This window comes from Taeniopygia guttata, chromosome 3, assembly GCF_048771995.1.
Source record: "Taeniopygia guttata chromosome 3, bTaeGut7.mat, whole genome shotgun sequence".
Classification (NCBI taxonomy): domain Eukaryota; kingdom Metazoa; phylum Chordata; class Aves; order Passeriformes; family Estrildidae; genus Taeniopygia; species Taeniopygia guttata.
In genome coordinates, this window is record NC_133027.1 from 105482974 (window position 1) to 105510198 (window position 27225).

Consider the following 27225-nt stretch of genomic DNA (forward strand, 5'->3'; position numbering starts at 1 on the left):
GTGGAGTCTCCCTCACTGGAAATATTCAAGAACCTAGACACAAGTTCAATATTCTGGACACAATCCTGTGCCATGTGCTCTGGGATGACCCTGTATGAGCAGGGAGGTTGGACCAGATGACACACTGTGGCCCCTTCCAGCCTGATGCACTCCGTGATTATACGATTCTGTGAAACACTTTCGCTTTAAAATCCCTCTGGAAACTCCTGAAATTCGCTGAGCCTCGCAAGTTCCGCCCTCTCCAGCCTCGGGAGCCGACCTCCGTTCCCCTGTCCCGCCTCTGTCCCGCCCTAGAGGTGCAGTTCTTCCCCGAGCATCCCTCGGGATGCGGCGCGCCAGGACCGAGTCCCTGCTCTTGTGGCTCACATCTGTGCCTGTGACTCGACGTTTGTCCTCTTGCAAAGAAACGACTCATTTTTAAATATTTTTTAAAATTTTATTTACTTATTTTTAAAGTTAATGGAAAGAGATCAGGTCATATCTGTTATCCTCGTCCTCATCACCTGGGGTGTTTTGTGCCAAGGTTTCTGACTCCCAGAATGGTAGTGGCCAACTTTTCCCAGACCAGATCTTAGGAAATTAAAAGTTGTAAGACTTAAATATTGCAGAGATTTGTCCTAGAAATCCTTTTATTCAGCTGCACTGTTGCTATATGTGTAATGAAAAAGCTCAAACATAAAGAAACATCCCACATGTTTAGCACAGTTGTGGTTTTTTATTCACTAATTAATGAATCATTTATTTTTGAATCTAATTACAACACCATTAGCATGAATAAAAAAGCTCCTGAACATTGCTAAAAGTTACAGAGATCAAGTCCTGCCTGCATGTAGAGTGTTGTGTTTTTCTGTTCTTTGCCTGAACTTTCACTCATACTCTTGTGGCTGTACACACAGCAGTTCACTAAACAAACATCAGTTGCAGGAGGCTGTGCTTGTATTTCACATATTTCAGGTTAGAAAGAGCAGTCTGAGCCAGACTTGGAAATCCATTGGAGGGCAGCATGCTTGTTGTTTGGGGATTTCTTTTTTGGCAGAGCTCTTCAATTGTTTCCCTTTTAAGAATGGGCTATGATCCGTCAGATTCAGAAAATTCAGATTTACAGCTGAGAATGCAAATGAGAGGATTCAAAGAGTCCAGTGCAGCAACAAGTCTTTGTAATGTTTTTCTGATCTTAATAACATTGCTGTTGTGCTTTATGCAGAACTCTGTTTATGTGAGAGGTATGAGGTTTCCTAAACTGCCTTTTTAGGGAAAGCATCTTTCTAGGAAAGATGCCAATGATGCCACAGTGCAAGAATACCATAAGCCTGCATTTTGAGAAATACCCTCAGCATAAGGATTAGAATATACAAGATCCATTAATTCATTCTCTTAAGTGTTATGCAATTTTATCACTCTACTTATTCAAGAACCTACTTTTATTTACTGTAGTATCTGTATGTTAGGTGCTTGAGTAGGCCTTTTTAACTTTCAGTACAGCCTTTGTGAAGTATCTGTGACTCTCAAGAGCTTAATTCAAGCAGTATGACAACTGTGTAATCTGATCAAAAGGGCAGGTATCTGCTTGAGAAGCTTACACCTCAAAACACTTCTGCTGGCAAGGGCAGCTGGAAGTGTTTGTGGAACTATCCTGTGAGAAAAACAAGTCTGGTTTTAGTTTGCTTCAATAAAATCTGATCCTTCTGATCAAAATAATTTTCCTCTAAGGAAATGTTTTCTGGAGGTGTCTGGTTCCTGTTGAAGACTAGGAATCTGCACAGGAAAGGAACAAGAAAACTCTCTAGCCAGTTTTGAAAACTGTTCATTTTTAAACAAAAAAGCTTGTTTTCCAGAGTTTTCAAGCACTGAGAATGTCTCATGCACATCAGACACTGAAATTTTGTGCCTATTTAATGTGATTTGAGATCACATGCTGCACCAGATGATATAAAATGAGTGGAGCTAATGTTTCTTGATCTCTGGTAGTAAATCTGCAATTCATTTCATTTTCAGACCTATAATGAGGATAATCCTAATTTATCAGATAAACGATAATCTGGTTAGTATTTACTGAGGCAATTAATGTTGACATGAAACTTTGTTAGGAGAGCTAATTAAGAAAGTGAACTAATAGTAACCTGAGCGTTATTTTTTGTCAGGTGTAACAAAGAATTTGGTGACTATGGTCCTAATAAAAATGGGAAAGAATAAAAATCAATGAAAATTAAAATTTAATTTTAAGTTCAAAAACTTGTCAATTACTGACATTTTGAAACAAACAAAAGAAGAATGAAAGCTAGAGGTGATCTCATAGGTGAGTTTTACCCCTCAACATTGAAACTCATAATGGTAATGATTTCTCCCTCAGTTCTATGAAAAGTCTCCTTCAGACTAACAACATGTTTCTTTAATCTCTTTTAGTTTCATGGTCTTCCTTACATGACTTTTAGCTTTGTCACAAACACTGTAGATTCACAGTTTTATACGGTTATGTTATTTTTGTTATTACTCAGGCCTAATTATCATTAAAGCATTATCCACATATTTTACCTTCATGGAAGAAGTCCATGTGACATGCTGACATATATCTAAGTATTGTATGGGAATAAGAAATACCCACTCCCAAAACTTACATCCTCTACAAGCTGCAATATTCTTTGTTACCTTCATATTGTGCAACTAATGTAAATTAAATTTTTTTGTACTACCACTGAATTACGTATAATTAAAAGTGAAAAACCTGGTGAAAAGGATCCAAAACTGCAACAATAAAACATATTTAGAGTACTATTTTTGCTTTGGTTCTACATGAACATGCTGAGAAATATTACTACTTTTATATTTTTTCAGAGCTATAGATGAAGACAGAAAAAGAAAATACAAAGCTGCTGTCAAGATCCAGCGCTGGTTTCGAGCATGCAGAGTACAAGTCTGTCTGAGGTAGTATATTAAGCCTCTCTTAATCCTTGTTTCAGCATTGAATTTTTCCTCAAAATTTCTCATGGTATTACTTGATTTTAATAAAATTTGAGCATTTTTGGAAAAAAAAAAAGGCAATTAAATATATGCTGTGGCATTGTAAGAAATAACAATTTTTGATTTTCAGAACTGTATACAATTAAAAAGGCATGATGCTAGAAATAATGGAAATTATCTTCAGAATAAATATGCAGTATTGTTTAAGAAATCTTGTTATGACTGGGAGAAAAAGAAATAACTAGATATCCCTTGGATATGCTGTTTCAGGGACTTTTCATATAGAATCATAGAATATCCTGAGTTGCAAGGTCCCACAAGTATCTTCAAAGTCCAAGACCTAGCCCTGCTCAGGACAATCCTGAGAGTCACACCACATGTCCAAATGCTTCTTGGACTCTGGCTGGCTTGGGCTGTGACCACTTCTCTGGGAAGCCTGCCCCAGTGCTCAACCACTCTCTGAGTGAAAAACTCTTTCTAATATCCAACATAAATCTTCCCAATAGAGCTTCAGCCCACTCCCTCAGGCCTTGTCACTGGTCACCAGGGAGAAATCAGTGCCTGCCTCTCTGCTTCCCCTTGGGAGGAAGGTGTAGACTGCCCTGAAGTTTCTCCTCAGTCTCCTTTAGGCTGAACAGACCAAGTGACCTGAGCTACTCCTCATGTGGCTCCCCCTTCAAGGCCCTTCACCAGCTTTGTTCTGGGAAATGCTCTATCAACACTGGGCTTGATCTTGGAGGTAGTTTCCAACCTTATTGATTCTATGATTTTATAACAATGTTACAAATTTCCTGGAAACTATGGTTGGTCCGTTCTCCCAGAAAACCCTCTTCAATTTTTTTATGTCATAAGGCCAACTGGCCAAACCCTTCTGCTCAAACTTTTTGTATCTTCATAAAACAGGGTGGTTGAGGGAGAGGGATTGTTGCAACTTCTAGTTTGACCTCTTGCCTGTTGCAAGTAATTGTACATCATCCAGACCTACTGTATGAAACCTAAAGAATGATTAGCTTAAATAACATTTACTACTTAATGGCCAATATTTCCCTCATAAGAAGATAGGCTGCAATCATTATGTGCTCTTAGAAGAAATGTACTTGAGCTGCACCAGAGGAGGTTCTGATGAGATATTAGAAAGAAAAAATCAATAAAAGAATTATTAGACATTGGAATGATTTTCTGGGAAGATGGTGGAGTCCCCATCTTCTGAAGTTCAAGATGTGTCTGGATGTGGTGCTCGGCAATAAGATTTAGGGGTGATTATGGTGTTGCTGGATGGACAGTTGGACTGCATCATCTTCAAAGTTTCTTCCCACCTTGATTGCTTCTATAATTCTGTGATTGTCTCTGGCTTACTTAGGACAGCAGGCTCAATGTAGCCAATTCTCAGTGCTCTGAATTACCCAAAGACTGCCTTCACTGAGTGGAGTGCAAGGCTTATAAGTTTGATGTCCATAGTTAGGTGGTATGAATGATCACCTGTACAGCTTTTTCTATTTCTCAAAGTAATAATTTGATCATTTTTTGCAAAACTTTATGTGCCATCAATTAGGAAATTTTTTGTAGCAACACATGTATCAATATATAAGTAAATTAATTAAGGACAAAGTAAATATTCACAATTAAGCTAGGTGTAATTTTATAAAGCAGAAAGGTGTCTAAAAGTGAAAAAAGTATCTAAAAATTCAAGTGTCAGTAGGTTTTGTCAAATAGTTAAGAACAGTATAGCTGTGAAAATGTTGCATGAGAAAAAAATCCTGAATAAAAGAATTTATTATGCAAATTAAATTGGCAAGACTTTTTCATTAAACTTTTTAAATAATATACAGGTAAGCTTGCAGTAACCTATGCTTTCCAAAAACAAAAGTATGTGTGTATGAATAAATATATGTATATAATGGTCTCTGAGTGTGCATATGTATATATGTATATATATACATGTATATGTATAAAGTATGATTATAGTGGTCATTTCTATGAAGCATAATACACTGTATGTTATTTTTATTATTATGAAAAATTAATAGATCTGAAGTATGAAAAATGAATTACTTTGTTAATATGTTTCATTTTAGACATCTGACCAAAATGGTGATTTTGATACAGAAGTGGTGGAGAGGTTATCTAAGAAGAAAACACTTCAGAGAAATAGTGGAGGTAGAAAAGTACTTTTTAAAATTTTATTTGGTTATTGGTTATTTGTAGGATATGTATGAATAATTCATTCACTGATTATTAAATTAAAAACTGAAACACCGTCCTTTATACACACAGACACACTCTTAACTTTACTGTAATGAAAAGCACCATTAATTTCAGCAAGTCTACTTTTAACAGTCAAGTTAAGTCAGTGTTTAAGTGTTTGCAGCTCTGGAGTATTGGTCCCCAAACCAGCAATGAGATCTACTCATGCAGAAGTCTGCCCACATGATGCTAATCGCAGGATTGGAGCTTTAGAAGATGTTGCTTTTTTTTGGTTTTGCTTTTTTTTTTTTTTTTTGTTTTTTTTTGTTTTTGTTTTTGATTTAGTTTTGTTGTTCGGGGGTTTTTTTTGTGGGTTTTTTTTTTTCCTGGAAGAACTTTTAATTTTGAAAATAAAATAAGCCAATTGCTATTTTATGTTTTAGTGGTTTAAATTTCTTATTTAATGAACCTTGAAATATTTGAGGTTTTGCCTTAAGGCGCACAGCAGATCATAGTCAATCTAATTCCTGTGATGGACCTGAAGAGAGCAAAAGCTTGTGATAGTACAGAAGCGAAAACCTCTGCTAAAAGATTTAGGGGACTAAGAAGAAAATAAATTAACTTAAAATATGTGATTTACTTCACTAATTTATCAATTTATGTTAATGTTTTACAATAGTGTTAAACTTGTTAGTCATTCTTGATTAATTTTGTTAAATTGCTGTTTTTAAGTCAAAACGGACAATTCAAGAAGTAACAAAAGATCTAAAATAAACCATATGTTACCCACCAAAGTTTATACTCCCTACTAAACTGTGATCTCGAGTATTAGGCCTTGTGTACCTGAAAGATTATTTATTTTTTCCCTAAGTCTATCCGTAATCTATGTAAAGATTTTCTCTCTTCCAACTTACTAACTGGTTTAACTAATAAATGATGAGCCATCCCTTCAGTCAGTGGTTTTCACTCATCTTCTAAAAGTAATTATTGACTACAGAGCAGATAGCTGTATGGTTGTATTGGGTTCTGTTTTGAAAAAAGTAGGACTTCAGCTGAATATTATTCCTGAGTTTAAGGAAGGCTTGTTTAATCTAGGAAAGCTTCTGTAGAAGAGAGACGTGATAATGTATTTTAAAATTTGTTAATGAAAAGAAAAGATTTCTGCAGTCACTGAGACAAGGGAAGGAAGAAATCAACACGATCAAACAGATTTGCCTGTAATCACAAACCCAAGAGAACTAACATCATAAACTCCCCTCAGCTTTCTGTTCTTTAATATAATTCTAAAAAGTAAAATAAAAAGGTCTTTAATCAATAAAGCCTTGTGCATATTTAGTTCTTCAAGTAGACATAACTGAAAAACTTGCCAAATCTGAATTTTGTGGAATAATGTAGGACAAAAAATTCTGCAACTTAATACACACATTCTAAATCAGACGATGAATTTATCCAGTTTCTGGATTCCAGTACTTATCCAGTGCTAGCCAGAGCTCTAGAGGAAGAGAATCTCATTAGAAAGCTTACAAATTTTACAGCAATCAGCACAGGAAATGATCTTTCTCTTTGGTTGGAGAAGACTAAATAGAACAGCTTGCTTGGAAGCCAATCTGAGTACCACACAAGTATGGGATAAAAAGGCTACATTCTACTCCCTTTGGACTGATGTATTCAGTGTGTTCTGGGGTGGTCTTTAAATATAAAGTATGAGTTAATACCTTATATTTGTTGTTTTACTATCTTTACTCAATTAATGGTTGAACTTGGAATATGCAAAGAGCAAAATCTCAGCAGCTTAACATAACTTTCAAGTTAAAGGATCAGGAAATGTTTGTAAAGAACTCTTGCTAATAACTGTTGTAATGATTCCTGACTATGAAGCACAATGATGCATTTGGTATGATAGTTCCTTAATACACTGGTCACTTTAAAATTTGTCTGCTGATAATGATTGGATTGGTATCTGCTGCCAGCAAACAAGGCAAAGCATATGCACAAAATACCCACGATTGCTTGATAATAAATCATTTTAATGATTATATTCAAAATTGTGAAATGTGAATGGTACTGATGCGGAAAATAACAAAGGCTGAGGCTCATCAGATTGGCTGTCCATATGTGCATCACCACTAGTATTTCATTTGCTTCTCCTCTAGAGCCTCTTTTTTGATTGTTAAGATATATATTTTGTAAAAAAACCTAAAAAACCTAACAGCTATTGATGGCATTTATATGATTAAAGTTATGTGCTTTTCTATTCTAAATATAGGTGGTTTGATATAAAGCTTTGTTTTCTTATTTATCTTAAGCTAAAATTAAGAACTGCTCTCCTACAGTTTTCTTAATAACTTGGTTACATTGGTTATGTTGGATTCTGAAAGTTTGCATGACCTGCAGGAAGGTATGAATATTAGAATCAGGCAAACACCAGAACATGGAACAAACTGTGGATCATTGTTTCTTTATTATTATTTTGTCAAAGCCAAGGAATCATTTGCTAAAGCAAGGGGAATTGTAATATTTCATTATTGTATGAAGCTGGTATGCGTCATGGCCATATTTTCAGTTTCCTTTGGAAGGAGATGCAGTTGTGAAAAGTGAATATTTTATGTTATGTAGTTTGGCACCACCCCCTCACACCATAGTGGGGTGTGCAAGATCAGACCTTAGTTGCCATTGAGTGGCAGAGTTATTCAATACTTGGCCAAGCTCAGAGTCAAAGTGGTCCCACATTGTCTCTCAGTATGGATGATATAAAGAGCACTAATGATGTAAGGTCTCTAATTTATGTTCCTCAAGGAAATGGGATGCATTCAAACCTAAGTGCTCACAGCTTTAAAATATGAGAAGAATAAACAAAAAGGTGGAAAATTGTTTAGTTTAATCACTGATGGACAGAAATCTGATTAATCTTTTTAAGCTTAGGAACATTTTAAGCTTCCATTAAAATGTATTTTATCTATTTTGTGGTGTGGTAACTCTTATGTTCACTTCCAAAATGAGCTGCAACCCAAAATTGTATCAATTTAATCAAGCAGTTTAGATAGATGCTTAAGTCAGGCAACCATAATTTCAATCCATTATTAGCTATCGACAGTTACTATCACTCAGTAAATACTTATGGAGAATAAAGGGGAGAGAGACAGTCCATTATTCTTTCTAATTTGTACATTTGGGGTAGATTTTCCCTTGAATATATACATGTATATATCTGTGTATGTATGCACATCCACACATATGCGTGAAACTTCTTTGAACTTTAACAATTCTGCAATTTTCTTTCATATAAGAAATATATTTTGTACTGTTTCCATTATTAGTAGATTGGTATGATATTAAAGTGAGCATTTAAAATGCACCTTAATTAAACTCCAGGAATTATGCCTTGCTTAATGTAATGAAGAAAGAGAATTTAAAATGAAGTAGCATCATTGTGTTCATTTGTAAATAACATATTGCAGCCAACTGTTTCTTAATTGCCCAGACTGTTGATAAATAATCCAGTCCTGCTGCTCTCCACAGACAATTTGCTTTGGATCAGACTAGGCAATTCAAATAACACTAATTACAGTGAAACCCTTTTATAGTGAATTCCTGTTTGCCATGGGGGAGAAAATCACTATATCAGGGGAAAGCACTTTTGCCTTTGATTTGTGTCTAAAACATGAGAAACACATAAAAGCTGCATGTTGTGCTAAATAAAGGACATACTCTTGCATTCAAAGTACTTATATTTTACTTTTTATGATACAATTGTGAATTATGTTCATTTTGCATTTGTAATTAGAGGGCAGAACAGATGTGAAAGCTTAGTTTAAAGTGATGTATCCATTAAAATAACCTATGCTGCCAAGTGATTGCTTAGTATAATAGGGGATTCGTTCACTATGAGAGGAATTCTACTTTATTGGAAGGAAACCAGGACTTCAGGAAATGTTTTCTATATCAGGGGATTCACTGTAACATGGTATCATTGTATTTATGATTTTATGATGTTAAAATGCATATTAAATGAAACAAAATTCCCAGCGATTACTCGGGAGGCAGCTAAGTACATAACATTTAGTACAGATGGTTGGAAGGCACAATTTTGCTCCATCACTGCATCCGTATCCTTGAACGATTTCGACTGAAGACAGCATTTCTCTGAATTTTTCATTAAACCAGACATCTTGAAATATGAATTCCTTTTATGTTTCTGTGAGTTTTGGCTAAAAGAACCCCAGTGAATAAATCATACAATACTACATGTCACCAGCACTTGTGAATATTTCTGCTTTGTTATTCTACTCTCAGTAGAGCACCATTGATTATCAAACTCAGCGGAGAGCATTTTATGATCATATATCTCCATTAGCTCCTAGTTTGACTACCATAGATTTTTCTGGTTAAGCCTGCATTATGTATTAGGAAGCCTATCTCTTCAATACAAAGTTTGATTTTATTCTCTCTAAGCTTAGAACTCTTATTATGTATTATGTATAAAGATTCTTATCTTTTATATGTAAAAATAGCAGGACTGTCTTTGTGTAACTGAAATATGTGCCATCTTTTTTCTTTTTTTTTGATTCACAGAGAGCATATTTTATTAAGAAGCTGAAATTCTACAATGAAATGGCTGTCAGGGTAAATATTTCTTCACTTGTTAAACAAATGAAAAGTCAATTGTGCTCCGAATTTGCTTTTAATAAAATGAGCAAAGCAGAATAATACACACTTGATTGATATGCTGATGGCAACAGCAGGAAATACTACATAGTTAAAAATTAAAGTTTCACTGAGGAGTCAGGGTTGTATTTGAAAACTGTAGCTGAATTTGTGGTACCTGAATGTGTCTTTCCCCATTTAAATGCCCATTGGATCTTATAATGTATGATACTGATAAAACCCCCAAACATTCTATCTGCCAGTGTTCTTACAAATGTAAGAACATTTGTTCTACAAAAGTAGACATATATTTGCAATTCTGACAAAATATAGGGCTGATAAGCTTGTTGATGTGGCTGTGCTTTTTCTCTTGTTAGTGTATGGTATTTGCTGTATTGAGTCTCAACAGTTAGAGAGCACAGGACAATTTCATTGCTTAAACACAGAGGTAGAACTGAACTGATCTCACTAATGATATTAAGAGTAAATTTTACTAGTTGAAGGAGTGCATAAACAGACTTTGAACTTCATTGAATCCACAGCAAATGAAGTTTGTTGTGAGTGAAACTGCAAAACATATTTAACTAGAAATTAGCTTTTTTTTCTTGAACTTTGAAACTGCACTTGAACAAATATGTAAAACAAATATGGGGAAAACATAAAATAATTTTTGGGATTAAGTCTTTTAATGTTACTTATTTCTTTCATTTTGTGATATAAACCTGCTTTATTTTAGAAGTCTGTATCTTTTTATGCCAGGCACTTTACATTTTGAATTCTACCAAATGTAGGAATATGGTGACAATGGAGATTAACCCAGGGATTAATGCAGAGAAACTCGTGTAGAGTAAGAAGATTTTTAGAATGGATTTTAATTTTGTGGCCTTTCTGAGTCCAGATTGACTCAGAGTCAAGAGACCTGTACTCATCAGGTGTTTTGCTTAGTTCTAGTTCTCTCAAAGGCACAAAGTAGAATCTTACATTTGGTGCGTGTTAAAGAACTGTAAGTGTTTAATAGCAGTTTAATACCTCACAAATGGACCTTTTTGTTGTCGTTATAGTTCATTCCTTACTTAGCAAGTTTGAAAGTATTCTGCAGTGGATAAATGCTACTTACCCATGCAGCTGAGATGAGTGAGAAAACATAAATTGTAAGCCAGCTCTTACAAGTTGCCTCTGTACTTCCAGAATATATTTGAAGACCAAATTTCAGAGGTGATTATGTATTCTAGTCAAATGGAGTTTTGCATTTGGTCTTTCATTTTTAAAAGAAATTGAATGTGTTCTCATTCATTTGTAATGGAAATATAATGTTGAATCATTAGGTGATATAAATCTTCAAAGTACCATTTTTTCAGTCATGTCCTTTTCTTTAATGGAAATTTAAATCAGTAGAAAACAATAGAACAGATCTTTATTTAGTTGCAAATGTCAGAATCAGAGTCTCCTCTGTCTAAATCTTGTGCAGCCGTATCTGCAGAGCAGACTTTGAATGCTACCAGTCTGAAGCACTGAATGCTTTTCAGATTTTTTTTCTCCTGTGTTTCTTGAAAGAGTAACCAAGGTCCAATAGCAAATCAGGCCTGTTGAGTTTCTGCACAGATCATGTGTGCTCAAACTTCAGGCTTCTTAAGCCAACAGTTCCTTTTATTCACTCATCATGAGCTTGATTCGTGATTGTGTTCTAAAAATATAGCAATACCTGTATATGTTTTTCTATTTAACCACTTTGTTTTGCCTCATGGTATTATTAACTATTTATTTCAGTTTATAGCCACTCTTTAGAAAGGGAGTTTCAGTTTTGGCATTTGAAGTATCGAGGGCATACACAGGCTCATAGTTTTGAAGTCAGTCTACATATATTGTCCTTCTGGGTTGAATTTGGTTGTAATCAGAGCTATCAGTTTTACCTTTTAAAATTAAATCATTGATCTTGTTTGAACCAGTTTCAGTTTCGAGGCAAATATGATTCTGTCTCTTAAAAGATTGAAGAGATTGAAGATTTAATATTTTTTTCCTGTAAATTTTCAGCAACAAAAGTAATCCTATGGCAAAAAAAAAAAAAAATCCACGAGCAGATGGCTTTTGATATATCAAGGTTTTGCCATTTGTTTTAGTGCTTAAAATAAACATTATTTATAAGACCACTTACATTTTGATGTTACTTAATGAGGAATATGCATCATTGATTTGACTAGCTTAAGAGGTCATTTAGAACTTGCCCGTTAACAAGCTGTAATCTGCTGAGCACACAATGACTTTGTTTAAAATTATCTGTTCAGTGCTGATCAATGACAATAATTGTTTTGTACCAATCACTGTTGAAACTTGCTAATTACTTTGAAGGGCATACACACACTTGTCTCTTCTTTTTCAAGAATTTTTTAAGCATTCACCTTGGAATTAAAAGAAATGCAGTCATAACATTGTACTTCTTTATAAAAGGAAATATTTAGACCTTTTATGTTGAAAATATGAGCATCATCAGAAGCTTTTTATAAAATGGTCTTTCCTAAAGAGATTAATCTTCAGTTTTGGGATATCTGACATACACTATTAGGGAAACAGAAATCAGGCATAAAATAATCTGAGACTCTAAGCAGTTTTTCTTACTTAGGTTTCATTCAGTTGAAATCAGTGAGTTCATTCTGAACAGAAAGCGCTGTAAAAAAAGGTAGAATGCAGCATTTAATTGGTACACTGAGCCCATTGGAGGTAATTATGGCTTGGTACTATTTGAGCCTTTTGTCTTTCAGTTTGAGTTTTGATCCTTTAACTCAGAAATATCCAATTCTGCATTTATAACTGTGAGGTGAAGACTGTCAGAAAGAGTTTCAAAGGGACCATAATCCTGCATTAATGAGCACATAGCTATATGGGAGCCAAGTTGCTCTTGTTGAGAAATTTTGAAGCCAAACAGAAAAACAAAGCTAAGATCCTTATTCACATGCAAAGGATTTTTCTTAATCCCAGATCTCTGAAGACATACTCATTCTCTGCTCTTTCTGTATTCCTTTTTAACCCAATAAGCTTCTGTATGAGAAGATAGTGTTGCAAAGAATATGAAATTTACTATCACCTTGTGCAAAGCAGCATGTCTAGAACCTTTCTTGTTCCCAGAACTCTTATTTGTTCATATTATAACAATATGTAGAGGTCCAAATCCCTTTCATTAAAAAAACAACAAAAAACTAAAACAAAACCAAAACTAAGACCAAAATTAAAAAAATAAAAAAAAACCAAAACCAAAACAAAGCAAAGCAAAACAAAACAACAATAAACAAAAAACAAGAAAAAAAGCAAAACCAGAAAAAAACCCCAAAAACCAAACAAAAACAATCACAATCACAAACAAATAACAACATATAGGTAGAAAAATACAATTTTTGAAATTTGTTCAAGGCTTATTTGGGAAGGGACAAAAATCCATGCTGATGCACAAAGGGGAAATAGAAGAATATATCAAAACTGGAAGTTACTATCTTCTTATTCTTAATAACTAACACATTCCTCAAAGAATTGCTGAGTGCTTTTCTGTGATTCTTATTCTCTTGTTAAATCTTGCGTAAAAGGATAATTATAACTGTACCCCAAGGCGCCATCAGTGGAGGCCAAATGTTGATTTTTACTTTGAAGAATAGTGTTTGGGGGTGTGTGAATGCAAAATGGTGCCAAAGTATGAAATATTCAGCCCTGCCTTGGTGTCATTTTAGATGGCTCCAGTAAAAGTCTGGAGGTGGAAAAATTTTATACTTTTGTCAGTTGTCACAGTGGTACAGAATTGGACTGCACTGGAACTGGTAGGAATAGAGTGAGTTTTGCCTGTTACTGAAGAGCACTCCCAAGACTTGATCATAAAGAATCTGAAATTACTGAGTGCAGTTGTTACTGATAATCTGGGCATTTGGCAGCTTTTTAAAATTTGCCTTCTTCCTGAATCAAACACAAAAGCCACGACATTCTTTTCAATTCCTTTTTTTTAAAAAAGTTGCTTATTTAGAAAGAGGTAGGCTGGGAAAAAAAGGGAAATAGCACAACCACATGGGTTTCACTCCACTTAAAAAGTCATTCCTTGGTTCTGGAAAGAGAAAGGTTGATGTAAAGAAAAAAAACTTCCTTATAGATACACTGAAAAGTCTGGTAGCTAGGTGCCCACAGGAAAAGGAGAGCTCTTAGTACATAGCAGCATTTTACTTTTCTGTGCATTTAGATAAGGGGAGTTGCTTCTGGATAGTAAAACCTCCAAGTTTTTGCTTTTTAGGTTCTGCCTTTCAGCTGTAATGTCTTTTAAGATTTCAAAGCTATAAAGGTCAAAGAGATGGATGTTGAAGCAAATAAAGCAGCTAGAGACTAGGAGATAGAAATTGTGAGATTAAAGTAAAAAAATATTGAGAAAAAAAGGAGACAAAATGCAATGAAGGAAATAAAGAATATTTTGCAGGAAAATTAACAATAAGTTCAAGGATGAAAGAATTTAAATATGGAGGAGCTAGACCCTGAGAAGAGAGGAAAAGATGGTTACTCTGTTTATCAGATGTAGACATCCAGAGTACACTGACCTCTTATGGCAAGGAAAATCAGGAGTAAGAGCAGCCCTCAGTATGACTCATCAAATGGCAGTCCTGATAGCTTTTTATCTAATTACAGAATCATCTAGGTTCGGAAAGGCCTCTAAAGTCATTGAGTACAACCTTTGACTGATCACTGTCTTGTCAATTAGACCATGGCACTAGGTACCATGTTAATTTGTTTTTCACTCTTTCAGGGATGGTGGCTCCACCACTTCCCGGGGCAGCCCATTCCAATGCTTAATTTGGCATTCTTAATGCTTACTTTGCCATGCCAAAAAGCAAATAGTTGATAAACAGGTAATTATTTCAGAAATATCATTATTAGAATTTTCAAGTTTCAGATAAGGTTTCAACACATTTGTTAAATCAGTTCTTGTGGAAAGTTGAGTAGACTTTTTTTCCTACCCTTTTTTTTTTTTTTTTCCCAAATGATGCTTTTCAAAATGCACCAAAATATTAATGCTTTTCGTTGGAGGATGCTACCTAATTTCTATTAATAATAAAAATTTATAACTAGCTACAGATAAAGAGCTTTTCTTCTCTAGGTTAGGCTTTGTCTGTTATGCAAGAGAATAGTTTTTCTTGAGAAGAATGAAGCTAATGTGGAACAAATAGACATGAATCATTTTACATTGGAGATGAAAGGAGTACAATTTATAAATGTACTTTCCAGAAAGTCTGATTCATTGATTTTCAGGGAAGCCTTTTGTTCACTTTACACCTTTACAGAGCACAAAGGTGAAAGTGTAGCAGGAGATGTTGGGGAGGTGGTGACTCAGTGCTACAATATGTTACAACCTTCACTAATTTCTTCATTGAAACTTACCAGTGCTTCTACTTGCTATCACTTTTAAGGAAAGAGGTACTTGGGATCTAGTACACATATTTGATATGCATGCAAACTTTTGATTTGAAATATACTAAGCAAGTATTTATTTCCTCCAGATCCAGAAAACATGGCGAGGCTATTACGTTCGGAAGTATATCCATAATTTTTATGCGCTGAAGAAATACCTGAAAGCTGTTTCTATGAATAATGAGTTTGTCAGGTAAAGAGAAAAGCTATATGTGCTAAAGCATTCATTTGCTCTTCTTTTATTTGTAGAAAGTTTGTGGCACTAATTAAACTATTTCTTTGAGTGTAGGTTCCCCTCCATTATCAAATATATATATCAGTCATCATTCTCTTTATCCTGTGCCTATTCATATTGCACCACATTCTGTTTTCATTTATACTGTTGTGAATTCTGAATAATTTCTTTGAATTCATTAGGTGTGCTCTGAGTTTGTACTAGTTTAAGAAAAATGGATTTTTCACCTATGCTCAGAACTTGTAGGTTATTATGCCCTAAATAGGGTTTGTTTAACTAGATTTTTTCCCCCAGTATACACAAGCTAACCAAAATTTTATTTTTATAATTTGTTTTTTTAATATGGATTATTGAAAATGAACGCAAGGGCAGAATTGGATTTAAGTTTCATGCATGAGCCATACTATGAATATTAATTGGGAAAGAAACTGGTGTGGATACAGTAAAGCAGATTCTTTTCATAGTTACAGAAGAGAACCAATAGCCTGTCAGATTTCTGTCTAGAACTGTTCTTACTCTATGTTCTTACTCTATTTCTCCTATCCATCCATTTTACTTAAGCTGAAACTGGTACTTAAGCTGAAACCTCCCTAAGATAGAGGTAATTATTTCCCTCTAGTGGATTTGATATCCTGATCCATGACCATTACTCAGACAACAGTGGAAACAAACATATGAAATGCTGGGTGACCATGATCATTACTCTCTTAGTGTAAATGAAAGCTGTTGGACAAAATCCATGCAGTATTTGCCATTCAGAATGTCTGAGACAAATCTCAAGTACAGAAATATAAGGGAGTCTAGTAAACCAGTGTTTCTAGAAATCTTGTCTAAATCACATGGCAAAGACTGTTACATAAAGCAGCATATGCATGTTATATATGAAAAAATCCAGGATTATCCAACTTCTTTGTATGCTGGTTTTTAATGATATTATTCTTCCACGGTACAGCTGGTGCTACATCCTCTTGGTTATAACATTATTTCTTGTGCATTACATTGTTACCTATAATGAACCATACTGATAATCACCTACCTCTGATCTCTCATTATTATTCATTTAAGTGTATTCTATGCGGAAATTTAGGTCACAACTCAGCAAAACCAGACTTAAACATTCTATTATAGCTTCAATGCTATCTTGATCCCTGAAATATTCTCTCTTCTTGAAAAGGTAGAATTCTAGGATGACTAGACTAAATCTTGGAAAATAAGTGAAGCCGTGACCTCTCTGGTTTAAAATCCATACTACATGAATTGCAGAAACAGAACCTGCTTCTCTGCTCATAATTTTTCTATTACTCTTTTCCATTCCCTGCCTAAACCTAGACCATGGCTTGTAACTTGTTGCTTAGATTGACCTTTGATGTGTGCCAACAAAAACAAGATAGCAAGTGGTATTCCTCCTGCACTGTGAACATGGATTGGCTGGAGCTTTGTATTTTATTTTCCCACATCCACTATAGATCTCTTCTGGGTATACCTAACTTTGGAAGACTACAAAAATATTTGGTTTTCAGTTCTTTGACATATTGATCAAATTCCCTAGTATTTATTTTAGGTTAAAAACCATTAAAACTATAAAGCCTATGCACTGCATAGATATTTTAACCAAGAAACACTTTTGTGCTCTTTAAGATGCAACATGAGCAGTATGAATTCAAGTACATCAAAATGTGTTAAAGTTGGTCTGTGTGAGCTCTTATCTGGCAAATGATATATTGATATTTTGCTAATTTGAGTTCTGTATTCCAGAGTTCACAGAAATATGTGTCTTTCAGGTGAAAAAAAAAGTGTCTTTTCAGTTTTAGAAAGTTAAAAATTAATTGTTGAGCTAATTTGGACAAATGGATCTTACTGTTGTTTCTGTTTTTAAAACACATGAGTTGCCAAGTGCAATCAAGAATCACTGCAGTAATCCCTTTACTGGGGTACATTTGAAAACTAATATGTATATCACCTTCAACATTCTTCTTATGAAATCTAACAGATGTTTAGTGAGGATTAGGTGTAGGCCCTCAGCCAAACAGATTTTTCCTGTCACTGGGCTAAGCTGCTGCCAACTACTTTGGCCCCAAGGTGGGCCGCTGTGTTTCTTATGTGGAATATTGAGCCAGGTGGAGGAAATATTCTTGTCATATTTTCATTAGCCATCACATTGGCTCTGAAAAAGTATAACCTCACTGTTCATAAACATTTTTGCATATAAAAATGATTGCAACTGTGCACTGTAAAAAACACAAGGAATTGTCAGAAATAGAAGGAATGCATTTATGAAATGGCTGGGTTTTATTAAAACATCAACATTATGCAAATTTACTTGTTGATGGGCAGAGAGACTGATACACTTGTGCACTCAGATTAGACTGCCTTTGAGTATTTCACATTTCTAGAACACTATGAAGCAACACAACGTGGAAGATTAAATAATGCACATGAATACATGAAACCGGCCCCTACCTCCCCCACAAAAAAGAAAAAGATATTTTTAATTTCAAAAATTTGTATGCAGTTTGTTCTTTCTAGAATTATGATGTAATTCTGAGTTAAACTACACTGTACAATTCTCTGTCTTATATATTCTAGAGTAACACTGGCAGAATTTTTATTTGTCAATGCCTGTGTAAAAACACATTGCAAGTCTTTCTATCTTTTGGACACCAGAGCCAGGATTTGTGCCTAATTTTCTCCTCTTTCATTCAGGAGGAGCCTATATCAAATCATCCCTCACTCATTTCTAAGAGAAACTTCAGAGGAAGTTCTCATGAAACTTTGGACATTCTGTTAAGTTTCTTATAAGAGTATCTTAAAAGAGTTATTGAACAAAGTTTGTTTTCTTCTCATTCCTCCTTTACCCATTTTTTTTAATTAAAGGACACTTCTAAGTGGTTTTCTCAACCTGTAGCCACATCTTTACCATTCAGCTTCAATACAAACTGTCCTTATTTAATAGCTGCCCTCATTTAGTAGCCAGACCATTATCATTTGTCTTTAGTGTGAAAACCCCAAGAGAAAGTAAACTTAATAGAAGCTGCCCCAGTTTAAAGCCATAGAGGAATATAATTAAGTTTAACAGAAATTGATTTAACAGAAATTGACCTAAAATATAATTAAATAATAATAGTCATATTATGTGTGAGTTTCTACTCACTTAACAGACTGGTTATGGCACTGATAGACTTAACAGACTTAAGGCACTGCCTTGGTACAAACTGAAGATAACTCTCAGCTTTAGCTCCTAGACTGGCTAAATTCCTCCAGCATTCCTATTACTTTCCACTGCTACAGAGCCACTAGGTCTGGTGGCTGCTGGTGTCCCCAGTAGTGTCCCTAGGAGTTATGTAGTGTGTGAAAGAATCCCTTCAGAGATGGAAAATAACAAATTTGAACCCTAAACTCTGTCTGCATAAGGACATACTCAGATTTTTCCTAACATTTGTACAGTTTAGCTCCAGTTCAGTGTAGTGATGAAATTATTTCATTAGTCCTGAGTTCTCTTTTGCCTAAAAGATATAGGAAGTTCTTTATAAAGCAAGTAAGAACCTTGTTCTTAAATATTTACTTCACTATATTTTGTTATTTATATTTTAGTAATAAATCCTCATCTCTAGCATCCATTTTTACTTTAGTACCAATATGTATTGTATTCTATCTCAATATGGATTAGTTGGATGGTTTCATTTATAAATGTATGCATGAAAGTAAATTTCATTATTCTCAGTGCAGTTAATGTATTTAATTTTAAGGGAAAATACTTTCTTTTGAAACATTCTTAAAGGTGCATTTACCATCTCTAAGAGCTGGCTAAATGGTTACAAGGGGAAATATGCCAAAAGCAATTAGCATTGGCTATAACTCCATATGATGCATTAGAATTTTGTTTTACATGAAACAGTTTCCAGTCCATGATAAGCAAATGGACATCAGTTCACATAAATTAGCATGCTGGTGCCACTATATCTGAAGAATTTATGGATGATGTCAGTTGCCCAACTGTGTGATTAACTTGCAGTTCTCTGCCTAAGGTTATCTACACACTGGCCTTTAAACTATAGTAGAGGAACTTTGCTGTATGTCAGGTGTGCAAGTAGAGATAAGATTTTGGGATGTATTGCTCCATTTGCTGATGAATGGCACCATTTAAATTTTTCCCTAGGCACAGAACTGGGTAAAGAAAGCAGTATCAGGAAACTGACAAAGCAGTGGCAAAGTACTGGCATTGGGGTTCTAACATAATCAAGGCAGATAATTCAGCTTTCTTGGCTACTGAATAAACACTGACTTAGAGGTAGCAAACTAAGGCCTGAATCTACCTTTAATAAGCATCATAGTTTACGTAAACATCGCTGAGTTTATAAATCATGACTTTCACACACTTGCAGGACCAACAACAAATTCTTCTTTCCATTGTTGGCATTAGTAGTGAGTGGCCGTGGAGAGTGTGGCTTTAATTCAAATTTGGCTAGTTGTTCTATCTAGCAGATTTAGTTTCACAGTCATCATTAAAACCTCCAAGTCTTCAAGACATGTCAGGGAAATAGATAATACAAAGTGATAAAAATCACTTCTTTGGCAATATGTGTATTCACAAATCATTTGTGCAGCTTGATTTTTTTTATAACCCTAATGAAGAGTGAAAGGAAAGAGTACTTACATGTTGGTGGTTATCTAATCTGATGTTTAGCTATTCTGTAAATATGCCTGAGAATGCAGAATGGAAAGAAGTAAGATTATCTATCTTATTCCAGATTACTATACCATTTCCGAAGTGTATTTTCATTAAACATGGCAAGTACTTGGCTTCCTAAAACTTTTGAGGCAAAGATATTTTCCATGGAGTGGGCTTGAAATAAATCATTCTTTGTCACGGTAATATGAGGAAAACTTGCTCAGCCTCCACCTTGCCAGTTCCTTTTTGATAATGGTAAGTCCATGTGCTGGCCATTTTCTCAAGTGTCAAAGGGTTTTTAAGAATGTATATATTGTCTTATAATTCAATTAAAGTGTTCCTCATCATTGACTGCAGAAGCAATTGATTCCTTAGTCTATTTTCAATTAGTGCCAAAGCCTTTCAGACAGCTCTTTAGAGTGCTTGCAACAATAAAATCCTCATTTTTGTAATGTTGTTTTTCACTTGATGTTTAATTAACTATGTTATCTTCAACCCAACTTTTTTTACTTGTCTTCAATGATATGGAGAGGAAATACATTATGCTCTTTAACCTACTTACCTGTAATTTGAATTTTCTGGATATACTCTTACCCTGTCAGCTTTCTCTGTGAACCTTGGAAATAGAGACAAGTGCCAAGTATGTTTTCTCATATTTAAATATTAATTTGGAGTGGTAGGTCCCGTAATTTAAGACATCCATGCCTTTTCCAGAGGATTTTAGGCATAAGTGCTAGATTTCTAGAAATCTTTAGATTGTAATTTATTGAGCATCCTGAAGTACTTCTGTAGCCACAAACCTGATGCTATTAGAATACGTAAGCTATAAAAAATGAGCTTTTGGAGTTGGTAATGAAATTGAAATGAAGTGTCTAAAGTTACAGAGCAGTCAATGGCCTGTTTTAACTCCATGGGAAAACACTTTCTGAATACAGTGAGATTAAGGTAGGAACAATTATGTTTACACAGAAAGCTGAATTTCCAAAAAAGATTCAGCTTACATCCCTCGTCAGCTTTATTCTGTTCATGTCTCTCTTGAGCAAGGAGTGGAGGCAGCCTTTACCAGGTTTTAGCTAATTTTTTGTAAGTAGTTGAAGTTTTGCAGTAAACATTCATACTGTAAGTAACGTAACTAGCTGCTTAGACAAGTCTTCAATAACATGAAGGCAGTATTTTCTCTTGTATTTTTGCATAGCACTAAACACATCATTAGGATAAACAGATTAAACACAAAACTTTATTTCATTTGTATCCAAAGAAAATTATTTTTAATCTGAATGTGTGGAAAGAAATCTGAGATCCCTGTGTACACTCAGTGGACCAAATAGTCTATGGTGTAGATGATTAGTTTTGATGAAGGTAGAATAAAACAGGTGTGACAACACAGTATTACAGGATAACAATAGTTCCATACCTGTGAAGTTTGAAGGTGCTGTAGTGTCTGGATAGATTTTTTATTTTGTAAAAGGTCTGTTAGAATTACTGACAGCTCATAAAACATTTTCTGTCAACAAAGACTGACTAATCATGGCCTTTTAAACTGTCTCATAGAGACAGACTTCACAGTCTTCTGTTTTGTCTGAAGTAGGATCTTCACTGTAAAATAAGTAGAAAAGGGGAAGAGGTACAGTTTCATTAAGCTCTAACATATCATTGACTGTCAGGTAGGACTTGTTATGCTGTCCATCCTCATTTAACTATCCCACAAGATCTCTTAATGAAGTTAAGCCCCAAGTTCACTCCAGTAATTCTGTGGCAAGAGTTTGTGCAATGTAACAATTCATCACTTGTCAGGAAGGCACTTTTAGTTTATACATTTAATAAGGGCATCCTCTAGCTTGGTTAATTAGAAATGAACAGTTTGCATATTTACTAAATGCGGAGTGTCATTGCCACCACGGCCTATTGCCTACATGAATTATTTCTCTATCTGCAATAAACAGCTGGGTAATTATTACTGCCATAATCAGATAAATTCCCTCTGTAAGGCTTTTCTTACATGGCAATTCTTTGAACTCATCCAAAGCTGAACAAAATTTATGAACTCCAGCAGCTAGACCACTTTTTCATAGTGTAGTGTCCCTGTTCGCTATTTCAAGGACATGTAGACTATCATAAATATTGTGTAAATTAGGAGGATAAATATGATTACCCAAAGATTACATATTAATAAACTTGATTTTCAAAATATAATTTTCAGGTTGTAACTGATCACATTATAGCAGTTCTGGTTTATCTAATTGTAAAGACATGACAGGCCATCTATATACAGGCTATATGAGGTTATCAGGCAAGGGCTCTACCACTTGAAGATTAAAGACTCTTGAAGAAGTATATAAATATTTTTCATGTGCCATAGTCACTTCAGTTGTTTAGGTCATTAGAAGTATGACAAATATTATATGCCATTTACTTAACTCACTTAAGCAGATCTATTGTTATTAAAATAAGGTGATGGTTCTTTTTGTTGTGCTATTTTCAGTTTAATAATGAAGTGTAAAATTTAAACGCATTCATTTATGTGTTACATTAGAAAATTGGATATTTCATTTATTTGTGGGAGTACTTTATATACAATTATATAAATAATTTTTCTCTATGCTACCCAAGTATTCCAGCTCATATATGAGTATATCTGCAGGTACACATTAGTGAGTACTTAATTTACACATATGGATTTTCCAGAACATGCTATAATGTAGCTTATTTTTGAGATCTCCAAAGAAACAAAAAAATCAAAAGACATGAATGTTGCTTTTCCTAGTTGGCACACAATAGCCTATTTGATCTAACACTAATTTGTTTTAATCATAGTGTAAGATCCTGTGTCCGAGTGCTGCTAGAAAGTTGCCACTTACTGTTTCCTTACTTCATAACTCTTAATCAAACAAGTAGCATTACTCACAATTCAGCAAAACACTCAGGGATATCAGAATGTTAAGGAAGGCCAAATAAAATAAAGTGTTCTTTGGCACTGCTCTACCCAGTGAAAGGCTTTTGAGATTAGACTCCCTTTATAATTTCCAATTTATCTCAGAGTTAGAGAAATAGGAACTAGAGCAGTGAAGACCTTTAAAATGATCCACATCTCAGTGGTTTTTGTTATTGGAAGTGTGGTGACTATGCACTGCTTTTTTCCAAGTTTGTGATTTAGTTTTTGTCTGAGGATGTGAAGGCTTATTGATCTTTCTTTGGCATTCAGATTTTTTTACAGTGGAAATTTACAGTTCTTTGCTTTATATTGGTGTACCTTATGTCCCATGAGATGTCATAGAATTGCATGAGATGAAAAGCAGTATACAGTATCTCATGAGGACATTTTTGTTTTGTTTTAAAGGAAAAGTGTCCAAAATTGAGAAAAAATGGGATTTAAAATTTTGTCTTAGTTAATTGTTTTTTGATTCTCTAAATAATTACAAATAGACTTTTCTGTTATCTAAAGAGAGTTAAGCCTCTGAAGCAGTCACTTAGAGAAGAAAACAGAAAGACTATTTATCTTCTATTTTTACAGTCTAGAACAGTAGTGAGTAATTACAGAAAAGTGTTGTTTTTTTTTCTAGTAATAATGAAAACAATGTTATTTGGAATCAGATGATCTTGTCTGACTTCAGATCTATCACCAATATGATGTCTATCAATATCTAATTTATAGCATTATCTATAAAAGACCCACTAAGCTTTGACTGAACAATCTAGTCTTGATTTAATAACATCAAAATACATCAAAATATAGTAAATACCCTTTTAATTCTGATCCAGGAGTTAATTACCTTTGATGTTCAAAGTATGTCCTATAGTTCCCCACTGAAACAGTTGCACTTTATCTTTGAACTGTTACTGCTTGTTATATTCAGCTCTACTAGACTGAAAATTTGACATAAACAGCAGAGATCATTGAAAAATGTTGTCTCTGCTTAAAATAATTTTTGATACCATTTTGGACAGACCTTCAAACATGCTTTAAAATACTATTAGCAACAAAACTCAGCACAGTTATGATAACTAGGAAGTGAAAATAAAATATTTTTTTCTTCTGTCCATTTATGCATTCATTTGTATGAATGCTTTCTATCATGTGAAAGAGTTTCTTATTCATATCTATGAATCCTGCTTGAAATACCTCTTTTAAAAGCTAAAATTATTCACATTATGAGCATGACTTTCCTTAAACTGTGAGAAAATTTTATTTTCTCCTTTCAAATTCCTCAGACTGTTCACATTGTAGGGATAATTGCAGGAGTCCATTAACTGGTTTATCCTTGACAGTGAAGCTAAATCCCCATGTTTTACCTTGAACTTCACAATTCCTGCTACCTTCAAACCAAATCAAGAAACAAAGTGTTTCAGGAAAGCAACATTTTCCACCTCTCTTCTCCAAGGAGGCTATTTTATTCTTGTCCCATTGACTAACTGTTTGCTAAATGTTTACAGCCTCTTCTAACAAACTGATTTGGTCCTTCAACTTGCATGGCACCCAAATGCATACAGCACTCATTTGCCTACTTGTACTTGGTGGAGAGGCCTCATCTACAGCATTGTGTTTGGCCCCTCAGGAAAGATTTAGTACTCTGACCAGTAGTTTATATGCTTAGGTACAGACAATGGAATACATTGGATGTACTCTTTAGACATGTATAATTGGATGTTGAAATTTATAATCAAGTGTAGTCTCATATTAAGTAGAACCAAAATTTCAGAGAACAGACTTTAATTCTGAGTGCAATTTCTGCATGGTATACTAAAAACAGCTGATTTTTTTTTTTCTTGTGTTAATTACTTCAAAGTTTTTAAGAAGTAAGAGATAACATTTCCTAACACTTCTGAACATTTGGATCTAGTTGATATTTTCAGTTTGGCAATGAGCCACTGCTGTGAAATCACATACTAACAAATAGTACTGCTGTTTAAAAAAAATGTGTCATATCTCTCCCAAAATAATTACAATTGCTATGTAATAAAACTTTTCATTTACTGTGTCTTTCATAATGTTTTATACCTCAATAAAAATGACATCATAGATGCTCAAGTGGTAGCACCATACCATGAATATGAAATTGAGAAAACCATGAGGTACCACAAAAATCACTATGAAGTTGTGAATCTTGGCATTGCTGCTCTGTCATACGTAATAGGTCATTACATAAAAGCTCTCCCTGCCTTGCTGTTGTAAAACCTTTTTAATGTCTACAATGTGTACCATTTTACTTATCAATGTATGCACTTTTACGTGAAAGCAAGTGAGGGAGATGAGTTAGTGAGTAGACCTCAGTCAAATTGTTTCATAATACTCTGAGAAGGAAAATCAACTTAGCTGATGACCTTTAGAAGCTATAACGTCATGTTTGCTTTCTAAATCACATAATGTTGAATATTGTAAATGTTGCCAAGTACCATATATTAAAGTAAAAAAAGTACAGATATGTCTACATTGTACTGCACTGCAGCAGAGAGATAACAGTTAGCTTAAATGAGTTCATTCCAGTACTGGGAACAGCTTAACTGTAGCAAAGCATAGCAGTGAGCTTTCCTCTAGTTATTGCTGTGCAGATGGTAGCATATATAGTCTTCTGGGAATTCTAGTACCAAAAGATAACAGATACTTTCACATGACATTCACTAGAAAACTTCCAGTGGTATTTGGCTGTGGTGAGACATCCTCTGTAATATGTTGCAGGAAAAATTAGGAACATGACTGCTCTCTTAGCAGCTTAGCACTGACACTGTGCTAAAAATGACCGCTGCTGCTAAACTGCTGTCAGAATAAATTGTGTTGGGGCTTTGTTATCCATTCTGGGCCAGATTGTCTTTGTTACATTCAAAATACTAATTTCACTGTTTAAGCTAATCACCAAATACTAATTTCGCTATTAAAGCTAATCAATCAGGCTGATTTTTCATGAAGGTGTCAATAGCATACAGACATTGTGTGAAAACATTTTTGCTGTTGATAGGGTTTTCAGTACAGACCTGGGCATAAATAAAGTTGAACCAGTATATTTGGATCTGGTTCCTCTGCCAGCAGAAGCTTTAGTGTTTAGTTGCTCTTATGTCACATCCATAATAAGTGAAGTTTACAGTTGAATGAAATCAAAATAATTAAGGTGAAAAATCATTGTTTAGATTGGACCTTTTACTAAATTTGTTTTTAACTTCACAGCATTTCCTGCTGCCAATGAGGATAAAGTAAATTTGCCTTAAGGATATATATACACAAGGGAAAAACATTTGAGCCAAGAAGTTAGCATGTTTTGAGGAAATAGGATAATCTTAAGAGACTATATGAAAAAATGTAGATTTTTAGTGAGGAAAAATTCTGTATGAGTTGTTATTGAAACCTTATTTGGAAGATTCTGCATAGTGGGTTAGGAAAATAGTCTGGATTTAGTTCTAAGGTGCCTCTGCAATCAGTAGCTTGAAAGGCTGTTGCACTCTTTTGAGTAAGTGTGCAGCAGTGGAAATTGGAGGGATAAGAAGGATGCATCCATCTGTTCGTCCCTATCGCCTGGTACATGCTGTGCCCTGATCTCCTGATCTGCACAAGGTATTCATTCACTGTGTGCCCTTCACCACCATGTTCATCACATTTCCGATGTCGTGTATTGATCACACTGTGGACCTTGACAGTGGAACTGGTGTGTCACTTAATTCCATTGGCACTGTACACTACATGATTAAGGGGGGATGGACAGACAATGTGCCACTATGCACAAATTATAATGGGATTTTAGGTGTTATGAATTTTTTTCTGTAAACTTAATAATGGTAGGAGATACAGGGTGTTTTCATATGTCTACACATTGACTTTATTTATTTTAATTTTTTTCATATTAAGGATTCATATTTCCTGTTCACTGCACTACAGTGACATCCACTGCAAAACGATAATATTCCTCCAGATCTTGAAGAGAGTATCATGATTAATTTGTTGAATGGATTCATGTAAACATTCAGATTTAAAATTAGTAAGAACTTTTGACTTCTATTTGTGGTAGATCTCATTGGCAGTAAGATACCTCACACCACTAATAATTGACTGTTGCTTTGAGTGTCTATCAAACTGCAACTTGAGATCAAATATTTTGGTCAAGGAATTCTGTCAGGATACACA

General features: G+C 34.5%; 1 protein-coding gene across 2 annotated transcripts in view; it reads left to right on the forward strand.

The window, feature by feature from the left end:
* Positions 1 to 27225, forward strand: part of SPATA17 (spermatogenesis associated 17) — a 129559-nt gene that overhangs the window by 579 nt on the left and 101755 nt on the right. For both annotated transcript variants that reach the window (XM_072927582.1, XM_030269137.4), the window contains exons 2-5: positions 2833 to 2922; positions 5034 to 5115; positions 9715 to 9765; positions 15303 to 15406. In XM_072927582.1, coding sequence (XP_072783683.1) covers positions 2833 to 2922; positions 5034 to 5115; positions 9715 to 9765; positions 15303 to 15406 — 327 coding nt within the window. The remainder of the gene's footprint in view (positions 1 to 2832; positions 2923 to 5033; positions 5116 to 9714; positions 9766 to 15302; positions 15407 to 27225) is intronic.